The 15,011-nt window shown below is 35.0% G+C and overlaps 1 protein-coding gene across 1 annotated transcript in view; it reads left to right on the top strand.

Moving 5' to 3' along the window:
- CCDC91 (coiled-coil domain containing 91) overlaps window positions 1-15,011 on the top strand; it is a 122,454-nt gene that overhangs the window by 64,405 nt on the left and 43,038 nt on the right. Inside the window, 1 exon segment of the mRNA XM_085311079.1 lies at window positions 10,523-10,636. Within this exon segment, the coding sequence (XP_085167205.1) occupies window positions 10,523-10,636 (114 nt within the window).

Here is a 15,011-nt window from a genome sequence, read left to right as displayed (position 1 = left end):
AAAAACAGCACGACTGTCTTTAGCAAAAACTCTCTTTTCGTCAGTCATCTTTTTTCACATTATCTCCAAGGGACAAAATCTTTGTGTGAGAAAATAAAGATACTGTGTTTACATCTCAATCTCTTTTTTTTTTCTGTCTCATTTTACACTAGTGATTGTCATAGAAATGTAAACAAAAATGCATTTGTTTTTACAGTGCTGTAAGTTAACTTGAAGAGTTTTATTTTACAGATTAAAACAAAAAAAAAAAAAAAAAAAAAAAAAACCCCAGAAATTAAGCATAGTGTTAAAGAGATAGAACTTTCCTGTGCTAATGTTGTAAGTCTGAAAAGTTGAAAGAGAAAAATCAGAATGGGTCTCTGTAGGCTTCTGCAAACAGATGAGCCAAAATGGCTTCTGGTCATAGTACAGATAAGTAAGTCTAGGAATAATTAATGCAAAAAGCATATCAATATTTCAATATTTTTAAGCATATTTAGTGGAAAAACCTTGCAGAAGTCTGTTAAACTTGAGAAAATTACTGGAAGAACCTTAACCTTTGCCAGTTAATTTGTTCAGCCAATCAATCAGTTATCAGTTTTTACCACATCAGATGGTACGATTTCACTTCATGTTCTACTGAAATTATTTAAAAGAAGAAAAGACTAACAGCTACTATGTGGAGATGAGATTTGTATTTGTAGAATTGACAGGGGAGGAAGTTGTTAGTGGTGTATTTCTTTTCTGTTTGTCGTTGCACAATGGTTGGGCAGGAGAGCCATAATGGAAACTTAGTGCAGATTACTTTTGCTTATTGCATATTTATGCTTGACAAACTCTTCCCATAAAAAGTTGTTTGTCCTCAGTAAGATGCTGAGAGTGCAGATAAGGAGGTGCTACTTCATTGTAAGGTTTATTTTATCAATTTAACCTTGCTGGAGAAAAAAACTTGGGATTTGGGAGCAGTTTGGTAAACAGTTCATGATCGGTATCAAATATTCAGTTATTTAGTATATGAAAGAACAAAGTAAAGAAAAACTTAAAATGTAAGTAATTTCATACAAACTAAGATGTTCTGTGTTAACATTTCAGCTTGATGGAACAACCTTTTCATGCCTTTGAAGCCTGACCAGCCCCCAGGAAAGAAGCTCTGTGGAGGAGGTTCTGGGAGTCCTAGTGGGTAACAAGCTAATCAGTAATAAGCTAATCAATAATAACAAGCCAGTAATGTGCCCTTGTGGCCAAGAAGACCAATGTTCTCCTTGGGTGCATTAGGAAGAGTGTTGCCAGCAGGTCGAGGGAGGTGATCCTGCCCCTCTACTCAGCCCTGGTGAGGCCTCATCTGTAGTACTGCATTCAGTTATGGGCCCTCCAGTAAAAGAGAGACATGGAGCTACTGGAGAGAGTCCAGCATAGGGCTGCAAAGATGATCAGCRGGCTGGAGCATCTGCCCTATGAGGAACAGCTGCGAGAACTGGACCTGTTTAGCCTGGGGAAGAGAAGACTGAAGGGGGGGATCTTATCAATGTGTACAAGAATCTGAAGGGAGGGTGTGAAGGGTATGGGGCCAGACTCTTTTCAGTAGTGCCATGCGACAGGACAAATTGCAACGGGCAAAAACTGAACCACAGAAAGTTCCGCCTGAACGTGAGGAGGAATTTCTTTGCTGTGAGAGTGACAGAGCACTGGAACAGGTTGCCCAGAGAGGTTTCCTTCTCTGGAGGTATTCAAAGCCTGCCTGGATGCAACCGTGTCTAACATGCTCTAGGTGACCCTGCTTGAGCAGTGGGGTTGGACCAGATGATCTCCAGAGGGCCCTTCCAACCTTACCCATTCTGTGATTCTGTGAGTAACCCATATATTCAACAGATAGATATATGCTGACATGTTTCCAATTTTTTGTTCCTGTTGTTTTATTTTTTCATACACTGTATGTTTTTAGAGTGGCAACCTCTATGCAGACAGAGTGTAATATATCTAGTAGTTCTCAATGTTGAGAGGAATGCCTGGTGGAATAGAAAAATCTCCCACTGGAATACTTTTTCCAGAATTTTCTTTCAGATAAAGTAGTGGTTGCCCTCTAGATACAGAGAAACCATAATAAGTGATTTGACAGAAGCTGAAGCTTTTTCCACAAAATTCAAAATTGCAATGAAGATTCTAGGGAAGACTAAAAAACTAAGATTAAAAGTAGAATGAAAACTGGCAGACAGATGTTAAGCCCTAAAAATTTAGGTCCATGTCACAGCTTGAAATTAGTAACTTTCATAAAGCACTTAAAGCAAAGAATCAGTTTTGTCATTTCCAGAACGCTTGAAGTTAAATTTAAAATACTGCGTTTTATTCTGGCTCTCGAGGGAAAGAGAGCTTGACTTCATCATTGCCATAATCCACACAACAGATACATTAGATACTAAAAATGTTCTGAAAGCTGCAAATAATTAGAAAGTRAAAAACCTTTAATTTATTAAAAGAACTAAAATAAAATCTTCTTCCTCTTTGACATGAGCAAAAGCACTGAGGCAAAATGATCTTACCAATGGGAAAGTATTTCAGGAGCATTGAAGCTACAATATTTCATTTAGCCAAGCCACAACTGAGATATACTGAGATAGACAAAGAAAAAATGTTTCTGGAAGAAAAGCTTATGGAAAAAACTTACGGAAAAAATGTGAACTTCCTGAAAGTCTTTGCCCAGTAAGTGTCTAAGCATTCAAGACAATTGTATTTTTTCATACTCCTGAGGGTTCATGTGTTGTTCTTTGAAGAACTATGATTTATCATTTATTATTTTAGAATGTCTAGTTTTTTATTGCCAAACATCTAAATGATTGAAAAAAAAAGTGATTAATTAAAAATTCTTCTGTTGGTATTGTATGTTCTTTAAAGTATGTTTAATGTGTTTTCCATCAGCTTATAAATGGCAGTATAATATCATTGCTCAGAAAGTAAAGGCAAAATGTCCAGAACATAACAGTGTTTAATCTTGAAAAATGGATGGCTACTTTCCTGCTACGTTAGTAAAACCTTTCTGGTGTTCAGGCTCTGTACTTGAGGGAGTGCTTCTGTTGACAGCTTTGGCAAGCATGAATCAATTTTGCATTGAATGTCTTAAGGATTTCCACACCCAATATAAGTGAACAAAAGATATGTAACTGAAAATATCAAGGTGTTGGCTATATACTTAAGAGCTGACTTTTGTTTCTTTCCTATTATCGCTTAACTTAACCAAAACATATATACTGAGAATAATTATCTATGTAAATATTTTTCTTCATTGCCCTGTATATGGGAAGGTTGAAAAACTAATAAATAAAAAATTTTGTCTAAAAAGTGTTTTCGCACTCTAGTGCCTAGTCAGATTTATTAAATGTAGAATTGTCTTTTCTTAGTCCTGTAATCTAGAGAAAACTCTAATTCACTAAATTTTTGCTAGTGCTTCAAATGAATAGGTGCATAATTAAAATTTTGGACAGTAATATGAAGAAAGAAGAAAATACATGGGGATATACATTCATCTTATCTTTTTATTGTCAAATAAGACTATTCTAGCAGATAATTTCCCAACATTTCTTCTTTAGATGTCAAAACTTTGAGAGTTCATTCATTGGCAGTACAATCTCCATATTTCTCTTAAAAATAGAGAATGTTGGGTGCAAGTGCATGCCTCCTTCCTGATTTTGAAATCTGAATGAATTTCATACTATGAATCCATTTAAATTTACCTTTGTTTACTTTGTTTTACACAGTAGTTTTCAGTATTGTCCTTGGAAGAGTGTTTTCTCATCTATTCTCCTGTAATCTCTTCCTACCCCGTCTGGTCATCTCTTTCATATTTACACTCCCTCCTTAACAGCTTGACTACAAACACAGATTCAACTGCTATTCCCATAATGAAAGTGCAAAAATCTGTTTCTTCTGTCTGTCATCTTTAAGAAATGGGCTACATGGTGTTATAACTTTCTTCATATATTTGTTACGAAATCATCAAAGAGCTGTGTTCTGATGATCTCTGTGTAGAACAGATCACGGAACTTGTCTCTTGTTCCTATGTTATGCAACAACTAACCCAGTAATTTTGACGAGGCAGCAGATCAACTAGTTTGGGAACTACTGTTTTGTGTAGAGGCAAGATAGCATTGGTTACCTGCTTGGCAGTAGTATTTGGTGGTACTCAGTGATACTATACTGCTTTAGTAGGATCAGGAACTATTGCCTCTCTGCAATTAGGTAGTTGCTTTATGCTTTCTGTACAAGATTATCTCTTGACTTCTATGGAATTTGGAAGCCTAACTCACTTTTTTCCTTCTTCCCTACTTTGAGCATTGTTTCTGTCTACACTACATTGTACTACATTGATCTTGTAGTCAATGTCTCAATATAAATTATTTGTGTTATCATAAGTTAGAATAGTTTCATGATGAAAACATGAAAGAAATGACAAATATTTTAAAAGTAATTTTCAGTTTCACTTTCTTCCAGTTTCTCTGCTTTTTGCAGGAACAGTAATATGTCCAATACTTGCAGAGATCATGGTGATTTCAGAAAGGTTTGGAAAAACATTTTTCATTAAAATAAATGTTCTCTGAACAGTGTGTAAGAAAGAACACATCTTAATAGCACTGCGTGGGAAGAGACTTCTGTCATTAGATCAATTTATTTGTAACATACTTATAAAGTCTGGGAAAGGAATAGTCCACTGCATGCGGTATTTAAGCATATCTGACTTCAGAAGTACTTTGTAGTAGTTTATAACTACAGACATTATAATTTGAGGGTTTCTATTTTCTGAATAAACATTCATATTGCAGTCTGTGGTTGCATTTCCTAGATAAAATTCAGTACTGCCACCTGATCTTTCTGTGGAAAGAAAAGAATTTTACTGTAAAATTGCAAAGCATCGTATAGAGTATTGTTTTTAGAATATTATTTCCCTGTGGAAATTTCTCTATTTACTTTTATGTGATTCCTAATACATATTTGAACATGATTTCTCAATTAAGTACTTAAACAACTTTATTTTCCATTCTAATTCTGTAACTGTTGTCAAGCATATGTCCACAGAAAGGCTCTGCTATTTGACTGTAATTGAGTACTGATAGCCTCTAGGCTTAAAAACAGAATAAACAGAATTGTACCTCTTGGGTAAGATAGAGTAGAATGCTACTTCTAGGAAAATGGGCTTTCCTATTTTCTTGAATGAATTAAAAAGATGCTGAACTGTCCCTTGTGGCACTTAGTACTGCCTTTCCCATATTAGCCAGAGTTGAGGTAGAGGCCAATTTTTACATTTCAAAGCAAAAATCTAAATTAGGATAAAATTTAATGGTGGAAAGAGCAAAGAAGGTGATGAAGAGAACAGTGAGTATATATGATGACAGGATGTACATGCACATAAGTATCAGAACTTAAAAAGCTCTGATATCAGTTGATAATTTACTGTAAGGACTGTGGCAGAAAAAGCGTTTGAATAATGGCAGTGGCTTTGAGAATTTAGAAGAAAGGATTTCATGAAGGACAGTATAGAAGAAAGAATGATGATTCTTTTCACAGAGGGAAAAATTAATATCACTGATTTATTCAAAGGACTGGGGGGCAGATTTAGCTCAGTTGGTTAGAGCATAGTGCTGCTAATGCCAAGGTTGTGAGTTCAATGCCTGTATGGGGCTATGCTGAGGGTTGGACTAGATGATCTCCAGAGGTCCCTTCCAGCCTTACCATTCTGTGACTCTATGACTGGACAAGAGTATATGGATGCTGGATAGGGTATTAAGTGTTGGATTAATTGTTTTTGAATAGCTCATGTTTTCTTAAGTTATGTCTCTCCAAATGTTTTGGACAACAGTACATGTTTTGTATATTCATCTGAGATAGAGGGGAAAAATCATCTTTTGCATAATCTCCTAATTTGGTGCCATCTTAGGAAAATAGCAAATTTATATTGCACCTATTGCTAATGACAGCATATACCCTGACAGTTACTGTGAGTCTCTCAAGAAACCATGATCAGCTGTGCTTGTACTGGTGTACTGAATATATATGCATATATATATATATATATATATATATATATATATGTATGTATGTATACTTATTTTCCTGATTTCCCTTATCCCTCATTAACAAATAAGCTGTCTTATTGATGCCTGTGTTGTGCTTATGTTGTGTTGTGCTTATGTGCTGATGTTGTGTTGTGCCTGTATTGTGCTAAATACTCCATTTAAAGGAGTATTGGAGATTTCTTGGCTCTTTGCAGCCTCCTCCATGCTAAATGGGATGAGTAGAAGAGACTTTTCTTCCCAATCTGTGATACTACAGCAAAGCTATCTGTTGATAGTCTTGAGCAGTCCAGGTATTTTCACAAGGAGGCCTATGATTTCCCAATGTAAATGGCAAGTAAGAGATAGTATAAATTAAATCAGCCAGTTGAACAGTTGAAGCTGTTAGTGACTGTTTTCAAGACATATACCTAGGAAGGAAACTGTGTGTATTCTTGTACTGTTTGATCACTAAACTTGGGAGAGATGTTTAAACTTAGTTGAGAAATAGACTTTCAAATTACAGAGAAGTAGAACCACATGATTTATGTTACTGTATGGTTAATGAAGTTTGATCTCCAAAGATAAGAAGCGTTTTGGATTGTTGTCAGAAAGTCTTTTTGGATTATTATCAGAAAGACAGTTTTTTGCCCTTAAATTTTGAGGCATCCATTATGTTATTARGGAATCTGTGTAAGAAAAAAGAAAGAACAGGGATTGAAAAGTTAGAAGTAGCTGTTTAAGATATGGGAATTTTGGAATAAGTGCCAGTTTAGGACTATACAAAAATTTTCTGAAGCAGTGGACCCTGAGAATCTATCAAAAAACTAGCCTTTGGTGTAGAGTAAGGCACTGAAAAAGGCTGAGGGGCTTTGCTGAATTTTTCACACTTTCACTTTTGGGAAATCTAGGGATGCTGTAAGGACCACTTGAATTCTTTTTGATATAAAGCTCTTACTATGTAAGGCATTATGAAGGTGACAGGTAAGAATATATGATATTAGGAAATAACATTTATATTATCAACTTATTTCTTTTGAAATGAGTCTTGATTGTGAAGAGTAGCCTATGCCTAACTATAACACTGTAGTAAGTATCCAATTAGATGGTTATTCCCTCAATAGGATGTTAAACAAATTAGCTTTGTCTATTATCTGTTACTTCATGTTTGTCGAAGAGAATTAATAGTGTTCCTACTATTGGAAAGTTCTCACTGTAAATGGAAAATAGCTCTTACCAGTTTTATTTTTTTTGTTGTTATCTCAGGGTGATAAGAATGCTGTTTTAGAATTGTATTACTTATGATTTCTGTTTTCTTGGATGTTTTTAATAGACTTGCAGAATTTCATTGGTTCATTATTAGGACCTTTGTTCATATAGTTTGTTTGTTTATGTGAAGTTTCTCGTAGCTTCATATCAAGGAAAATCAACATGCGTTTATGTTTTTGAAGTATTTGATTGATGTACAATTTTTTGCATATTAAGATTAGCACCTTATCACATCTTTGTCTTGCTTTTAAGAGTGTAATAGCATATTTGATTCTTTTTTCATTGTATTATGAGACAAAGTATTTCTGTACCTTTTGACAAATTAAGCTCATGTGAGAATGTAATTATGAGATCAGCATATTTTTACATTTTTATGTGTAACTCTGTGCTATTTTTCTTTTAGTCTTGCCAGGGTTCTCTAGTGAAACAGACCTTTATCTCAGGATTTTTCTTTGGAAAACTTGAGTTAAAATAGAAAAAAAATAATAATCAACTTTTCTAAGTATGGTTCAGATATTTTCTGTATACCACAACAGGTAGAACTATGAAAATGAGCATTTTAAATTTGTGGTTTTAAATTTTTTCTTCTGTAAAGACAATAAAAATATAGTTTTGTAGAAACGATTCGATTTTGGCTGAAAAGTAGTAAATAGCAAAGGCTAAGAAAGCATATTGTCTTTTTCAATTGAAAGATTTCCACTGAAGAGTCTTTATAAAATGGGATTTGATCTATATGGTCTAATTTGGGTTAACACTATTATTCATTTTATAAGCTAATAGCATTATGATAAAATGCTAGTCACATACTTGTAGTTAACTTATGTAGCTTCATAAACATCTTGTATTTCGAAAATCTTAGAATTCAGCCTTGTTGGGGCCCTGTGTCGGGGCCCTGGCTATTTTACAGGAGTATGAAGAGCTGAAGTAAGCAACAAGCCGCTCAAAGGTCACCAAGAAGGAATTCTTTTGAAGACAAAAGGCTAAAGAAGAAAAGATAAGCAGGCACCTGTAATTACTCACAGGATACGCATCCAGAAAGGGAGTCAACACAACAGATAAGCAAGCGCCTGTGATCACTCACAAGGGGAGTCAACACAACAGCCAATTAGAAACTGAGTAGATGCGCTTGGACAATATTAGACAACCAATAGAAATGCTTTGCGAGGCGCGTAGATACATGAGCTTGTTAGAAAAGATATATAAATTAGATAGACAAAGGAATAAAGTTGGACTGAACTTGCATCACATTGATGTGTGTGTGTTCCTTCCCATACTTGCCAAGAATGGGCTGCGGCACAGCCTCTTCTCCAGAGTGAATCCATTCAATAATATTGAGCTTCAGCAAAAATATTTTCTGAAAAGAAAGTAGATTTTTAAAATACTATGAATATTTAAATTAGGTAGACTTCTATGATTTTATATTTAAAATGTTTCTTAATAAAGCAAAGCAATGAAGAAGATCATCATCTAAGCCCACAAACATTTTAAAGTTATGTATTTCTGCTCAAGTTGTTATTCTTTCTATATAAATAAGAGTTGTGTTTTAATTGGATATTTTTAACTGTATACTTTAAGTACTGCAGCAAAGTAATTTTTTTCTTCTAAGCCTTGCAAGTTATGTACAGGATACATACATTCATTTTGACAAGCCTGAAAGCCTGTGAATAGAATAATTCAATCCTAAAGGTAAATTAAGCCACCATTGATTATTCTTTTTCTCTTACCGAAATGAAATATATGATTTTAAGAGGTTTGCTTTATGTATGACAACATGTGTTACTTAGTAGGCATTATTCTGATTTATGGTTAGGTAGCAACAGGTAATAGATCATATCTGATAGAGTATCATATAGCAATGGAAAGACTTTGCATACTCTTTAGATATGTGGTCCTTAGCCATTAGAAGTACAAAAAACCAACCTTCTCCCATCTCTTTGCCTTACGCATGCTTACATACGCATGCACACACTCTCCAAGTTGCAAAGTTGTATGTTATAAACTTGTGTATGCATTACAAGGGAGATGAATTTTGGCTCATAGGAGAAAATAAGGTCATGTTACCTTATTTAAAATTTCTTTTGAGTATTACAGGTTCTTTTTTCCTCTCTAGTTTTCATATGTGTATTTTAAAGGACTGGGACTTCTTGTCAAAAAAAAACACAACCTTTTTTTGTTTTTCTGAAGAAGTAATATTTCTGGCCACCTCCATTGTTATATACTATATTTGAATAATTTAAAAAGATAAATGAAGTATAAATTTCTGATAGATCTTTCTTACTAGTGTGAATGCAGTATGTAAGCTTAGGTTCAGTGATGATGGTTAATGGAAGTATATTTCACATACATCTGCTTCATTCTAAAGGAGCACTACTAGTATTTCCACTGTTATCACCTTTGAATGCCTGTCATAGGAAATACAACATGTAATCCCTGATTTCTGAGATGTGGTGAAATGAAAATTGTCTCACACCGAAGTGAACTCTGCACTGATTGACATAGGGCTCTGTAAGCAGATAGGCATTAAATTCCAGTGGAAGTCCAATACTTTTCATTCAGCTTATTACACTGTACCTGCATTTATAAATATAATAAATGGTAATTTCTCTGACTTTTTTCTGGATGGTTCCTTAAAAATCATCATTTTTTCTTTAGTCTGAATTATTTAGCACATACCGTATGATTATTTTGTTGTATAGTTTTCTGGTAATATTACTCTTTTGTATGTTTTTTTTTTCCAGGAAACTTGTTTGTCACCTCAATGTTCCTGAATTCTAAAACCCAAACTTTTAGCTAAATAATGTTTTTCCTTATTTGAGTGACTTTAGGAAACAGAAACATGAACTTCAGGGCAGTGAGTTTGGGCCAGGAAGTTGTTCCATAAGCTAATAACTTCTGTAAATAAGTTGCATTAGAGATGGGAGAGGTATTTTAAGGATTTGCTTCCAGCTTTCTGTGCTGTATTTTATTGCTAGCATCCTTTCTTCTGCTCTCAGTGAACATCGTAAATCTATTAAAACAGCTTTGAACTGATTCTTTCCCTCTTTTTATGCACCTTAGTAATTATAGTACTGAATTTATAAGGTTTACGTAAGGATGTTGATGCACACTTTTAGGATAACTATCATTGCAAAAGGAATGTGATCATGATAAAACTTTAGAAATAGGGAAAAGGATGACTTGCATTATGTTTGTGAAATACTTTAAATATTTAGACTTCATGTTTTCCTTTTACTTAGGACATTGTCAGAGAAGCTTTAATGGAAGAGCAAAAACGAAGTCAAAAGGCAGTCGAAGAAGCTGTGAAAAGGACAAGAGAGGAACTGGTGGAATATATTAAGGAACAGAAAAGGGTGAGTTACCAGTCTCTAATGGGTTTCAGTTCCTTTGGGAAGAAACCAATGAAGTTTATTAATCCTGAAACCTGTCTTGAAATGCATGGAAAACAGAATCAGGAGTTATTTCTTCAGATTTGTCACTCCTTTTTTTCTCAAATGATCTCTATTACTATATTTCTTCATGCATATTTACAGAATTGCAGGTTCATCACAAATCAAAAGTCAGAACAGCAGAAATGAATGCATTCTTTGAAATCCACGATATTATTGCAGCAATTTAAAGAGAAAGCATACATGTAATTCATGAAATTCGAGTTAGGGCCCGAGTTCAGTTCATTGAAACCATTTCAGTATCAATAATGGATGCTATTTTATGTTCACAAATGAACTTTATTGTGCAGTCTGCATGCACACAGCTTTGTTAACTGTTTCTCTCAGCCTATATTATACGACGATCTGAAAATGCATTTGATGTATTATTCAGAATCGTTTATATTCAGTACCCTTCTCTTGGTCTGAAATGTGATATTATGAAATTTGTTTTCAGATATTCTGTTAAAACTATGTACTTGCATACTAATAGCTGTGTATAAGCCATAAACAGTGACTTTTAAGATAAATTGATCCACTTTCAGGAGCAGAATAAATTTTTACTGCACTACTCACCCTTGGGACTCTTTCTATATATAAAAAAATAAATAAATAAAAGGAGGGAGAGGAAAAAAAACTTTTATATGGCAGTAACAGCCTGAGAGCAAATTCAGTTATTTCCATATTCTGCAGAAACAAAATCACTAAGCTTGAATTTAACTTAATCCTGAGAAGGAAATAGAAATAATGTTTGTCCTCTTATATTCCCTGCTATTCTGGGCTGAAGGTATTATACTTCTCCCTAGTGAGAAGAAATTTAACTTCACAAGTTCCAAAATTAGTACTGGAGGAACTCTTCCATTATGTTATGGATGGAGTAGTTTACATTTAGCAGTAAGTATCTTACTGGATGAGATGTTTAAAAGATTGTCCAGGGGAAAACACTGTTCTTAAAGATGTTGGCTTGTTTATGTTTATAAAGTTGGTCATTTAAAAATGATACACTGTATGGTAAGTGAAAATACACCTACTATTAGAATAGCTTGTATCCTAAATACCTTGGTTAATAGGACCACTAATCATCTAGTGGAAACTTCTCACTGTTGACAACTAGATTACACAATTGTGAGACTACAGTAAAAATGTTTTGATTTCCCAAAAACAGATTTTGTTTCAACTGTATCTGGGAGAAAAACAGAGGATTTTATTTAAAATAGTTCAATATTTTGTTTAAAATAACAGAAGAAAAAGTCTGCAGTTGTCTCCTATAGAGTTCCTGTCAATTTTCTTTTGTATGTGAATAGACTGACAATCAGTTTGTACCTCATTTGCAGGTACACCATATCTTGCCATACCATCAGATAACCAAAGTTATCTTACTACACTTGTTTATTTTAAAAGTACATAAGGTCAAAGAATGGACAAAAATGGGCTAAACGGAACAGAACCTAATCCTAAGGCAGAACCCTAACCCTAACCCGAACCCTAACCTTAACCCAGGAAATTAGGCTAGGAATTTGGCTACCCAGGAAATATATTTAAAATAATTTTCCTCAGAAGTAATGTGTACAGTATGAGGTACCAGTAGGTATTCCACCATTCTTTATATTGTGATTTCTAAGAATTACAATAATTCACACAATATCAGATATTTTCCCATGTACAGGCAAAGCTTAAAATCATTTATCTTTTGTCTTAGTTCCTGGGTTCATTGTGCTGCCTGGATTTTCACAAGTGTGATTCATACGTATCAATCCTCTGCCCTCTGTCACTCTTGGCAACTTCAACTCTACTCATTTGGGTTAAAATTCTTATTTTGTCTGCTCTGACACCAAATCTTGAATTGCAGTTCCCAGGTACTGTTTAAATTTATTCCAGAGGTTTAGAACCTAGCTTTAGATCTCTTCTGCAGATGATGATGGCAAGGGCTGATTTAAAGTGGCTCCAGAATAACTTCTTCCAAACACAGTAAGGCATATTACTTCTTCATAGAAAAAACAGTTAGTGTATAGAAAATATTGCTATGTGTCCCTGTATAGGAATGTTTCAGCCTACTTTATTGTTCCCTTGTGGCAAGAAAGGAGCAGCCTGTAGTACTGAAGTCTCTCTCTGCTTCCAACCTGTCCCACTGCCCATCTTCATTTTCCAATTAGACTATCAAGTCACTCCATCCTCCTGTCTTCTTAAAATCCATGATCTTTGAATTGCCTTTTGGAATCTAATTTCATTTGAGAAGTATGTAAACATTCCCTTATGAAGGGAAACAGCTAGTCAACCTGTACCTTCAACTGATGGCCTAACACTGTTGTCTTAACTCCTTTGAATCCAGGAAAGTTACTTATGTTACTGCCTTTTTTTTTCCATTTCTAGCTTAACTACATTTCGGCACCAACTCAACCACCAAGAAAACAACTGCATACGATATTCATAACATAGAAGAGATGTTGTTGCAACTTGTTAGAGATATTTTACTATAAATGGCACAAAATATTTGGACCCAGAAATAGTTGCTTACCACTAGCAGTAATTTTCAGGTCATATTTACATGATTCAAGCTTAAATGCTTAACCTAACTCTTTAAATCTCCTATGTTCTTCCTGTAGTTTGTGAAAAATAAGATTCTTCCCTCTTTCAGAGGTGAAGTGTTCAACTTCAGTATTGTAACTCAGTCTTCAAAGGAACTTCTGTCTCACTGACAGAAATGGGAACTAGAGAAAATTGTCTAATTTAGCTATCTAACGGAGAGAACTAATGTAGTGGTAATAATTTCTGACCCATGTTTCTGTGCATTTTTTATATCTGAAAAACATCAGATGTGAAAATATGGTTCATAATTTTTAACAACTGCAAAAATATGTAAATTCTATGCAGTATTTATTAGACTTCCTTCAGAACTTGATTATTGACAAGTGTCTATGCATATTTTTCTTTCTGGAGGAAGACACTGTAAAATTATTTTCAGAGAAAAAAAAATTAGATTGAAGAAGGATAAATCATAGAAACACAGAATCAGTAAGGTTGGAAGGGACCTCTGGAGATCATCTAGTCCAACCTCCCTGCTCAGCAGGGTCACCTAGAGCATGTTAGACACGGTTGCATCCAGGTGGGCCTTGGATATCTCCAGAGAAGGAGACTCCACAACCTCTCTGGGCAACCTGTTCCAGTGCTCTGTCACTCTCACAGTGAAGAAATTCCTCCTCATATTCAGGCGGAACTTCCTGTGGTTCATTTTCTGCCCATTACCTCTTGTCCTGTCACATGGGACAGCTGAAAAGAGTTTGTCTGGGTCCCCTTGACACCCTCCATTCAGGTACTTACACACATTGATAAGATCCCCCCTCAGTCTTCTCTTCCCCAGGCTGAAGAGGCCCAGCTCTCACAGCCTTTCCTCATAGGGCAGATGCTCTACCCTCTGATCATCTTTATGCAGACCTTGATTATTCTCCAACAGGCCCATCTATATCAACTGATCTATACTTAATTTTTTTTAGATTTCCGTTCCCTTTAGGAATGGAGACATTTTTTCACTTTTTTTTTTCTATCTACAGACAGAGCTGCCTCATGGAGCTGGTTGCCTTTATTTTGTTATTTGCTTGACCTAGTGAAGTTTTCACAAATCAGTTTGAGATTCAAAAATAAAAGATGTTGGACCAGATTTTGCCTTGTGTTTACACATTTTTTCTAATCAAAAACAATTACAAAGGCCACAAAGAAGTGTAAGGGCAGAAAAGTTGTTCTATCGTCATGTTCTTCTAATTTTACAGTGATGACGAACACATATGTTGAAGCACAATGCACAAGCAAGTTTTTTCATCCACTCACCCCCCCAATTGCTCTGATACAACATGTGTCAATTTTTGTCAGTGATGAAGAATAACCTGAATTTATTTTCTTAATAAAATCATAAACAAAAGCTTTGCCACCATCATTTTAGAAATCTGAAGCATATTTTAGATTCCTTTTCAGATGCAATAGAAATTTGTAGTGCTTATCAGTCTGGGTCAAGGATATTCTTTCCCTTGAATTGTCATATATGTACGGTGAGAACTATGTTTGAGTAGAATCATAGAATCAGTAAGGTTGGAAGGGACCTCTGGAGATCATCTAGTCCAACCCCCCTGCTCAAGCAGGATCACCTAGAACATGTTAGAAAGGGTTGCATCCAGGCACCTTTTGAATAGCTCCAGTGAAGGAGACTCCACAACCTCTCTAGGCAACCTATTCCAGTGCTCTGTCACTCTCACAGTGAAGAAATCCCTCCTCACATTCAGGCAGAACTTCCTGTGGTTCAGTTTTTCCC

The sequence above is a fragment of the Rhea americana genome, unplaced genomic scaffold, assembly GCF_003343005.1.
Source record: "Rhea americana isolate MKP2758 unplaced genomic scaffold, rheAme1 scaffold_330, whole genome shotgun sequence".
Lineage (NCBI taxonomy): Eukaryota > Metazoa > Chordata > Aves > Rheiformes > Rheidae > Rhea > Rhea americana.
This window is presented reverse-complemented; position numbering and strand designations above follow the sequence as displayed.